The sequence below is a fragment of the Manduca sexta genome, chromosome 5 (assembly GCF_014839805.1).
Source record: "Manduca sexta isolate Smith_Timp_Sample1 chromosome 5, JHU_Msex_v1.0, whole genome shotgun sequence".
Lineage (NCBI taxonomy): Eukaryota > Metazoa > Arthropoda > Insecta > Lepidoptera > Sphingidae > Manduca > Manduca sexta.
The window spans coordinates 3,770,588-3,781,873 of record NC_051119.1 but is presented as its reverse complement, the minus strand read 5'-3'; the positions used below and the strand labels follow the sequence as shown (position 1 = coordinate 3,781,873).

At 35.5% G+C, this 11,286-nt stretch overlaps 1 protein-coding gene across 1 annotated transcript; it reads left to right on the top strand.

The window, feature by feature from the left end:
- The first annotated feature begins 423 nt into the window (after window positions 1–423).
- LOC115452065 lies at window positions 424–10,709 on the top strand. The gene is made up of 8 exons (XM_037443298.1): window positions 424–1,269; window positions 1,777–1,999; window positions 2,437–2,656; window positions 3,351–3,626; window positions 4,363–5,257; window positions 5,883–6,102; window positions 7,057–7,276; window positions 9,151–10,709. Exons 1-8 carry the CDS (start codon window positions 457–459, stop codon window positions 9,437–9,439), a joined length of 3,156 nt encoding a protein of 1,051 aa, XP_037299195.1. The 5' UTR covers window positions 424–456; the 3' UTR covers window positions 9,440–10,709.
- Window positions 10,710–11,286: the final 577 nt, after the last annotated feature.

Sequence of the window (11,286 nt, the reverse complement as noted above, 5' to 3'; positions counted from 1 at the left end):
GATATAAAATATATCCTACCACTAGCAAATATTACAATATATCCCAGAGAATGCTTTTACGTGGGCGGATCCACGAACAAAAACAAGCTGTATTTATTATGTGAGAGTTAAAATTTGTTTTACTGTAGAAAACTAGTTCAAACTGCTTTTTTTATTACAACTAGAATTACCTACGATTATAATTTAGTACCGTGATAAACTGATAAAAGATATTTAGTTAACTTTGTATTTCTTTTACTTTATATCCGCATACCAACTAAAATGACGTCATTATTATCTCATTTATTGGTATTCGACATCCATATAGCTGCAACATTACGCACGAAATAATAAATGGCTAATTAGATAACAAAAATAAATATCTACACTTATCTTGCGATATATTAATTTATATATAATTCTTTGTTTCACAACATTTAGTATGATCCAATTATCGCTTTTGACAAGGACGTTATAATGATATTAAGACTATTTACTATAATTACTGTTTTGTTTTGTGAGAATGAAGCCGCGAAGATATTAGCCGTTTTCCCCATGCCTTCAATCAGTCATCAAGTCACCTTCAGGCCGCTGACGCATGAGTTAGCGAGGCGAGGACACGAAGTGACAGTCATCACGACCGACCCTGCCTTCCCTAAAGGAGAAGCACCGAAGAATATAAGAGAAATTGACGTCTCCGATGCATACAATGTATGGAGTAAGTGTATCGGATCTTTCTCGACTGGAAACATAATTGATCAGAGAAAAATGTCTCTTGAATTGTTCTCAAGTATTTTTGAATTGGAACTACAAAATCCAGAAGTTCAAGACCTGATCAAGAACAGAAATGAGATGTTTGATTTATTGATATTGGAACTATGTGTGCCAACAGCTCTTGGTTTTTCCCATATATTTAAAGCGCCAGTGATCTTGACTAGTTCCTTCGGTGGTATACCTCAAGTCTTTGATTCAGTAGGAGCTCCCTCACATCCAATTATATATTCGACGACAAGTACATTTAAAATTAACAACAAGACTATACTTGATAAGTTTATTGATTTATTGACTTATTTATATACGTATTACATGATTTGGAATTTGGAATTGTCCAGTACTGATATGTTGAAGAAACATTTTGGAGAAGATTGTCCGAAGTTGTCAGAGTTATCCAAAAATATAGATATGATATTTTTGAACATACATCCTATTTGGGAAGACAACCGTCCGGTTCCCCCTAATGTAATATACATGGGTGGGATCCATCAAAAGCCTCCAAAGGAATTGTCTATGGTGAGTTTGAAATAATTATCATTATTGTTATTTCTGGAACCTGGTGTATAATACTTTGTTGGTGGTAGGATATATGTTATGTCCGCCTAAATAGAGACTACGTACACAAGGTGTTAAAACCCGGCATAGGGGCCCACGTAAGTGTGTCGTGTTCTGGGATCAGCCTGGGTATATCTGGTTCCAACAGGCCCGCATAACTGTGTTGACAGTCAAAAGTTGAATCTCTCGTCAGTCGAAATTACTTTGGAAATTCCATTGGACCAACAGAGCCGAGAGGTCATTATGCTGTGACCATAAAAAAAAAACAACAGAATTATTGGTAATTTAAGACAACTGTGCTATAGATTCAATTAAAGTAATAACAACTCAAAATCCACACAATGTATTCTCCGACCAATTCAAAAGCAAGACTTTATAATCCAAGTTCCGTATAAGCTGCTTAATTGAGGAGATCATATAAACAAATAAATAAATAGTATCATTATAAAATGTCAAAATACCTTCCAGGATCTCAAAAATTACCTCGATTCTTCAAAACATGGCGTCATCTTCTTCAGCTTAGGCACAAATGTAATATCTTCAAGTCTACCACCAGAGAAGCTTAAGACCATAATAAAGGTATTCTCCGAATTGCCTTACGATATCCTGTGGAAGTGGGATGGAGATGAGATGCTTGACAAACCTAAAAACGTGAGAACAGAAAAATGGCTGCCGCAACCTGATTTGCTAAGTAAGTGTACTTCATACTTTTCTTTAGCATTCAATAACGCAACAAATATAATTTATTTTATTTATTTATACATTTACAAATGCTCAGAAAAACACATTACACATATTATAAGAAACAAACAAATACATAATATATAATATACTGTTAATCATAGGCGCGATTCTCCCATTCTATCTAGCAGCAATTGTGCAAATCACATTTTTAAAAATAATAGCTAGGAAATCCAATAAAACATTCAGATTTCCGAAGTTTTAATTTCTATTTTCTTAATTACTAAAACTATTAAAAATGTAGTATGTTTAAGTCATTTTAAAAAAATCTTTACGTAGCAGATTCATTCTTAAATTACCCTAATTACAACTAAAGTCAACCAAAATATACAAATAGTTCATGCAATTCTCGACCTAACGATGTAAACGACCCATTTCTAATTTCAGGACATCCAAACATAAAACTCTTCATAACTCAAGGAGGTATCCAATCAACTGACGAAGCGATCACAGCCGGAGTTCCATTGCTCGGGATACCGATGTTGGCAGACCAGTGGTTCAACGTGGAGCGATATGTCCAACTCAAAATAGGCGTGAGACTGGATTTAAAGGATATTACCCAAGATACTTTAAAAAATGCTATTAATACAGTGATAGAGGATACAAGGTTAGCATAATTTGATTTTATATATTATATATTTTGTTGTTGTATCGGACCCCGCAGTCAATACCGGGGGAAATCTGTGAATGGTTTATTAGAATCCCCCGGCTTAGCGATTGCCGGGACCTGGAGGAAAGCTGGGAGGAGATACTTGTCTGGCGAAGGGAAGCGTGGGCAAAGGAAAAGGAACCTTCTTAGTATGAACAGAAGGGAGAAGACTAGGAATGTGTGCGAACCCTCATAGGCCTCAATGTGTAGTTTTAACGATGAGGTATACATACTGAACTGTGTGCCTATGACCACGGAAAATGTCATGTTCATGCGTGCATTCAGTGTGAAGACCAAGCGCACAAGAAACTATTTTAATCCAATTTTTCTAAACCATTCATCGATTTAAAGTTCAGTTCGAAAGTAGATTTAATTAGTTATATTTTCTTCTGGCTATTACCTCACTTATGTCTGGGATCAATGGTAGACATTATTTCAAACGGAGGCAGGTCCTAATTATTACGATGTGCCATTTACCTGACATCACTTTCCTCTAAAGATTTATACAACTCACAACAAAAACCTTTCCGAAAAAGGGTATATGTACATGCATAATACGTGTACAAAAGGTTATAAAATTTAAACAAATCCAAGTCAATTTTCGAAAAAAAAATATCCAAAATAATGATAATACCAAAATTCTTGATTCCAGTTACCGTCGTAATATAGAGGAACTCCGTGATGTAGTGCTCGATCAACCCCAACGACCCGCGGAACGAGTTGTGTGGTGGACAGAGCATGTACTACGGCATGGCGGGGCGCTGCACCTCAGGTCCCCGGCCGCCAACATGTCCTGGGTGGAGTACTACGAGATACAGCTGCTCTTACTACTGCTCGCTGGCTTATTAACAACTGTATCATTAGTGATGTTCATTTTGCGTAAATGTATTAGAATATTTAAGAGATCAATGAAAATTAAAAGTTCATGAATGTGATATTAGGTTAAAAATAATTAATGTAATTGGAATTATTTGAATTTTAATGTAGAAATATATAATACTCAACAATATTAAACTTGAATGCGTTTAATTTGTTTCTTTGACAGTAGTAAAAAGTTCCTTATTTTTAGGTCTGTAAAATTCGTAGAAATATTCATAATAAAATAAACAGAACAGTAAAGTTTTCACTGATAAATATGCAAAAATCCGTAACATCAAATTAAGAGCAAAACTAATACTAAAGATAAAACAAGATATGCTATTAAAATTATATACAGTCTAATTATTTTTTTTAAGTATTTAGTAGGAGCCTGTAAGTAGGTCTATATGAGAAAACTTTCTAGTGAGTACTTCGCTAATGATCCTATCATTTTATAACAATTATAGTATCACATGATTGTCTTAATATTCATCACTGCATACCGCAATTGCTGGTAGTAATAAAGCACTTTCTCCGCTAAAACAAAAAAAGGGATTTCCAATTCAATAATAATGCCAAGTACTTACACGTGAGTGTATATAGTACGCTAATAAGTTCTCATAGTATAATCGCAAAATTAAACTACCGCATAATAAAAATGGAATTTCATATACAATTGTAGACAGAGCTTATCGATAACATAGCACATGCACTAGCATCGTGTGACTAATCTTATCATATATTTTTGCAGATTATAGTAACATAATCTGTTATGTAATATTATGACTTAAAACCGTTATATAAAGCACAATAAACAAAATTATCACTATGCAATTGCAGTATATGCGATTACGCGAGAAAGTGACGTCGTCCAAAATGTTATTTTCCATAATTATATTTACTACATTAATTTTTGAACACGAAGCTGCTAAGATTTTGGCTGTGATACCAACGGCTTCGATCAGTCATCAAGTTCCATTCAGACCTCTGACTCAAGAGTTGGCAAGGCGAGGGCACGAAGTCACAGTGATAACGACAGACCCAGCATTCCCAAAAGGTAAAGCTCCTAAAAATCTTAGAGAGATTGACGTCCATGATGTAGCATACGAATTTTGGAACAAAAAAATTGCTGAATTTGCTACTGGACATAAAGAAGACAATTCCGTACTACTGAATACCGCTTTGGATCTTTTTTCTAACGTCTTCGGAGAAGAACTCGCTTCACCCCAAGTTCAAGAACTGATAAAGAATAAAAATGAAACATTTGATTTGGTCTTTGCGGAACTTTGTGTCCCCTCGGCGATGGTTTTCGGGCATTTCTACAAAGCTCCAGTGATCGTAGTTAACTCCCTTGGATCTATGGGAGTGATTAATGAACGACTTGGATCACCAAATCATCCTCTCGTGTATTCCTTTATGATAAGTAGTAATACTCCAAGCGAACTGTCGATGTGGAAAAAAATCAATGAGATCTATGATTATTTTAACTACATAGACGTGAATTATAAACACGAAGAATTCGATCATAAAATGTTAAAAAAATATTTTGGCGAGGATATACCAACGCTGTCGGAAATGAGCAAAAATATACACATGGTGTTTTTAAATGTACATCAAATTTGGGAAAACAACCGCCCGGTGCCGCCCAATGTTATTTACATGGGAGGTACGCACCAGAAACCTGAAAAGGAACTGCCTAAGGTAATTGTTATTCAATGAGTCGCAGAAGTTCCTCTGCCGTTTTTGTGTACTATCTTATTTTTAAATCTCATCCCTTTGGGTAATTCGGATATATATTATGATCCATAGCGGTATGCTGTTTTTACCATTAAATATGCCAAAAGTGAATATAAAAAGATGCGTTTTAGAAGAAAAGATGATAATATAGCAAAATTTCACTAAATGCGTTGTTGCATATTTTTTTTAAGTTGTCAGCCTTCATTGTGTTTTTTACAAACACAATTAATTCCCGCTCCACGTTCTTACCAAAACAACCACCACATTCGTTAAGTCTCGCCTATGTTCATGAGGTCTCCATATCGTGTCGGTATTTCGGATTCAAATCAAATGGCTTACGTGTAGTTTTCCAGAATTAACAAAAAAATTGTATTATGCTACAGCAACAGACGTTTTTAATACATACATGCTATATAAATACTGGACGGACAACTACACGAGCGAGAATATGGAGAGTCACTCTCGGTCTCGTCTTATCCGAGACCGAAATGCCTCGACAAGAATGTAGAATGCGCTTTACTCAAGTCGGCATTTTTAATTTGCAGGTAAATATGTTTAAAATTTGCTATTGACTGAAACATTTTTTTAGGATCTAAAAACTTACCTAGACTCATCGGAACATGGCGTAATTTACTTCAGTTTGGGTACAAACAATGTGCCATCCGAATTATTATCAGAGAAAATTCAAGTCATCGTGAATGTCTTCTCGAAGCTTCCGTATGACATCTTATGGAAATATGACAAGGAATTGCTAAACAAACCGGCCAACGTCAGATTAGAGAAGTGGTTACCACAATCTGATTTATTGAGTGAGTTTTAGACTTAATTGGATACACTATTTTTTCTTTTTATTTAGGGATTAGCTTTTGTTACGGAAATTATGATTGTAAACCTGAAGGTCTTTGGTTCGATACCAGAGGGGTCAAAAATCTGTGTAAATTTTTATAACATGACTTATAGCAATTAATTCATAAAACAACAAATACTTGTGGCATTCTTTTATTAATCCTTAATAAATGTTTATAACTAAAATTATGAGCCATTCAATTCGTTATTTAGTAATGTCCAAACATGGATCTACAACGAGCATTGCTCAAATGTTCGTTAATGTACCACGCTGAAGCCTATTATTAGATTCAAAATCTATCTAATAATCTAATTTAAAAATATTAGGCTTTCTTTTGTAATAATAATAAAGTAATTTATTGCCTTTAAATTAACAAATAATACAACAAATTTAAGCAAACATAATATTAGTGAAAGGTAAAAAGAAATGACTTAGTATATACTCGAAATCGAAGTTTAGATCAGCGCTGGTTTTCAGTCACCACTATCTTCCTAGGTCTTGTGCGGGAGTTGCATAACGCACAGTATAAGTCGTGGTAGTCACACTACATGCGTTGAGTTTTTTTTTGTGTTACGGGAAGGTGCATTTGGACAATGCAGGATGAGATGGATCATAGTCCACGCCAATGTCAACTAATCATTAATAATAATCTGATAATCCATACTTATAAATCTGATAGTTACTCTGTTACGCTTTATTATATGAACCCCTACACCCCATGTCCATGAAATTTCGAATGAAAAGAGTTTGACACCGTGTGAAGCTTTGACCTGTGAAAATATATAGCGAGAGTTTTATCCCGAAGACCTTTTTTACACAATTGGAGCCGCCAGCAAAAGCTTGTATAAATCTTCCAGCTTTATTCTCAGAAAGAAATATCTGAGCAGTATAAAATTGGGAGTATCGTTTGTTACAGGGCATCCAAAAATCAAACTATTTATAACGCAAGGAGGACTCCAATCGACCAGTGAAGCCATCACAGCTGCAGTTCCATTAGTCGGTATTCCAATAATGGCCGACCAGTGGTACAATGTCGCGCGATACGTTCAACATAAAATAGGCGTTAAAGTTGATTTCGGAACGTTTTCAGAGGACACATTTATGAACGCGATAAAAGCAGTTATAAATGACGAAAGGTTGGTGGTTCGAATTTATTTTAGGATTGTAATTCTTTATTGTGCCCTGTGGCTCTGGGGCATCTAAATAATTTCGCCAGGGTATTCCCTGCCTGTCGTAAGAGGCGACTAAGTGGGGCTTAGAGAGAGTTGCGGGGTGGGCAGTGGGGGTCTGCTCGCTCGACTACAGCGTCTCTAAGGTGGACGACAATGCAGGTAGTAGCTCTCCCGATGTCGTAGACTCCAGGCGTCATTTAGCGTATGGAGGCATCTTAGCCCCTTCAGTTAGAGAGGTGTTGCAATGTGGTGTCGCGCTGGGACGGTTCCAAGCAGCTATCTTAGTGCAACAATATATCCCGGGATTGTCCCGTTTGCGCCGAAGAAGGCCACCGCGGGTTTAGGTTGGTATGCTGGTGTGGGATATACAGGAGTTAGGGACACGGTCCAATGCTCGCTCGGATGATGCTATACTCCCGAGAGTCGACATTGGGTCGTAAGACCGGTGAAACCAACATAACCGTTCCACTCACCCCCAAGCGATAAAGCGTTTGCGCCTGCGAAAACAAAAAAATATATATATATCAGCCCTTTATTATATACCGTCCCTCCGCTAGGCATGGGCCTCGTCTACTACTGAGAGGGTTTAGGCCATTTACTACGCTGACGTAGTGGAGATTGGCAGAATTCAAATACCTTCGAAATTTTTATGGACAAGTTCTCAGGCATGCAGCTGTCCTTACGATGTTTTCCTTCGCTATTATAGCAAGTGATAAATCACAAAGAATATACTCATTACTTTTTTACAAAAGTGACATGCATGCCCTTAGGTTTTGAACTGGTTGACGTTCATCTCGGTAGACCGTTCCACTCCCAATTAGGCTATCGCTGCTAGGGAAATGCAAAAAAATAAACATGTAACTAGATCTAGGAACTACCAAATATATATTATCTGTACCAATGTCTCCAAGAAAATAACGTAAAGTAAGTCTTTACTGTCGCATTTCTAGTGACGTAAGAGTCTTTATCTTCCTTTATGATTTTTAAATGTAACCTCGGCACATTATCTTTCTGCAAGCATTTTGATAATTTTTTCTTATCTCACCAAACGAGGCAAATAATTTACTTAATTGCCAGATAAACTACTCGCAATTATCTCGTCATCCCATTATATAAAAACACTATTTTTGTCTACGACTCCACTCGCTAGAAAAAAATCTGGCTTAAGGTTATAGCTTAAGGTCCATTTTTCATACATTTTGTTTCACCTTTAATCTGGGTAACTAAATAAACAAGTATTGACAAGTAAAGAATTTAAATTCACGTCTAGTTAGTGATTAGTTCTCGCAGTTGAAAGAAAAACGTAAAAATAATTAATATGCATGGATATTTCGGCCTTTAAAATTTAATACGACGAAATTCTTTAATTATCAATACTTGTTTAGTTACCCAGATTAAAGGTGAAACAAAATGTATGAAAAATGGACCTTAAGCTATAACCTTAAATAATTTCCTGGGATAAAAGTAACCTATAGCGTTCTGGAGTAATGTAGCTTCAGTTACTGATTTTTTCAAAATATTTTTAGTAGTTCCTGAGCTAAGCGTGTTCTAACAAACTATTCAACTATATATTAGTATAGAAGCATAGACATAGAAGTATATAATCAACTATCAAAGTTATTTCTTACAGGAACTTAACCGTTTGTAAATCCATTCTGATTTAAAGTTGCTGAAGAGATTTTGACAATGTTAAACTTTACATACTTAAAAAACTGTCATAAAGGGTTCTTAGATATATAGGTTTCCTTACTATGTTTTATTGGATCGCGAAACCAAAGGATACAAGAATATACCGTTATGTTATAAGCAGCTCTGGTAATTACTGATAATGATTTCAGCTATCGTCGTAACATTCATAAACTTCGTGATGTGATGCAAGATCAGCCTCAAGGTTCCTTGGAGCGAGCTGTGTGGTGGACAGAGCATGTACTGCGGCACGGAGGGGCGGAGCATCTCAGGTCCCCGGCCGCCAACATGTCCTGGACGCAGTACTACGAGATACAGCTGCTCTTACTACTGCTCGCTGGCTTATTAACAGCCGTTTCGTTAGTTGTTTTTATGGTGTATACTTTGTTGAGATGCGTTTGTCGGAGTTTTATGACCCCTGTTAAGATTAAGAGATCGTGATAATTTTTATATATTTATATATTATATTTAGTTTACTTTTCATTCAGACTCAGTTACCAAATATTTTTCATCTGCCGGTATCTTATACCATTGGTGTCAGCGTTTCATTGTCATCATTAGCCACATGAAGTCTACTATTAAATAAAGGCCCCTACTAAAGATTTCCAGACAGACTTATCAAATACTTTCTTTAATTTTTAATCACTTTGCTGGATTTTTGCTTTAAATTTTGGATCCAGTCTACTATTGAACGGAGGCCACTCTTAAAGATTTCTAGGCGGACTTATCAAATATTTTCGGTTTTCATAATTTTTAATCAATTATAGCATAATTTTTGCTTTTAATTTAGAATCCAAGTATTTGCTTATCTTAAACAATTATATTTCAAAAAATATTTATAAATGTATTGCCTAATAAATCATATGAAAAAAGTGTTCAGTCCGCATGTATACATATCCTTAACATATCATAGTGTGAAAAAGGTGATGCATTCAATCCAGTACGAATAAAAACAGACATTGGGGCTCGCCTGCAAGGTAGACAGACGGTTTGATTAAGGTTACTAACAGACTGGATGCAGAGCACTATTGACAAATCTTTTTTTTTATTATTTATAGGTTTTGTAGGCAAACGAGCAAGCGATCCGCCTGTTGGTAAGCAGCATACGTCGCCCATGGACTTTGCAATGTCAATGCTTTCTGTCTCGATATTTTGAAGAAAGGCATATGTTCAGCAGTGGACTGCATGTGGCTGATAATGATATTGATAAGTAACCGGGCATTTGTCATTTACGCGTCGCGTATGCAAACATCATACGACAATTTCGAATCTCCAGTTTGCATGATCTAATGGTATACATATCTCTTTATTCATATAAAACATAGATATTAAAGCTTATTTTAAACAATAAAGTAAACAGTCAGGGGGTCCTATTCCGTCTACGAGGGTATATCCGTCTTTTTGCAATTATGGGCATTCTAATAGAAGGACTGCTTTGATGGCCGTATAGGTAGATAAGGGATTTTTTTACTCTTACCTATTTTTGGCTTCCGAAATGGACCTTTTATTAGAATCCGTAATTACAAAAAGATAAATTCGCCCTTATAGACGGGATAGAGTCTCCTGAACTTGCAGTGAACATTTTATTCGCATCAGTTATGAATCACGAGCAATGATCAGAAGGTAAATAAAAAGGCTATTGGCATAACATAAACAAATAGTAATAGAATCTAACAGTATTTTTATTTGATTAAATTTTAAGTAAGCTGTCGATGTCTTTGAATTTATTAACATGTTTAAGTTAACAAATTCAGCATCCCTTCCAATATGCTTTAAAGCATTCACCCTACGTATTTACAAGTATAAGTAATAAGATTGTTAGTTATATTTGTTCAATCTACAAGTCAATCAGTCAGTGATATAAATGCATTGACGTATACTTTATAGACACGAATGTCCATATAAACTATTTGTTCAAAATCTGAACTAAAATGCAACCAAAACGTCACTGTTACAACCTATTTATTCACTTGAACAACAAATAATTTTACTTATTTTACTAATATTTTTTATTCAAATCCATGTTTACACTTAGACTCGAATTCTTATATCATGAGCGCCACTCCATACACAACCACAAGCGGGCCATATTGCCCATACTAAAGTCAGTTTGAATGGATTGCAGTTCAATTCAGTTGAACACAGTGAATGTTCAGAACGCCAAATCTAGTACGTAGTACATATATATCGATGCATAAATGCCAATTTTAGATGTTATTTTATTAATAACTGTTCGAGTTCCTTTTATAAAATTTGGGAGTTGAGTTCGTCTAAGGATTTTAATAAAT

Coding starts and splice junctions, on each gene's coding strand:
- LOC115452065 (XM_037443298.1), top strand. CDS start 457: ATGATATTAAGACTATTTACTATAATTACTGTTTTGTTTTGTGAGAAT. Junction 1,270..1,776: donor CTCCAAAGGAATTGTCTATG/GTGAGTTTGAAA, acceptor AATACCTTCCAG/GATCTCAAAAATTACCTCGA. Junction 2,657..3,350: donor ACAGTGATAGAGGATACAAG/GTTAGCATAATT, acceptor TCTTGATTCCAG/TTACCGTCGTAATATAGAGG.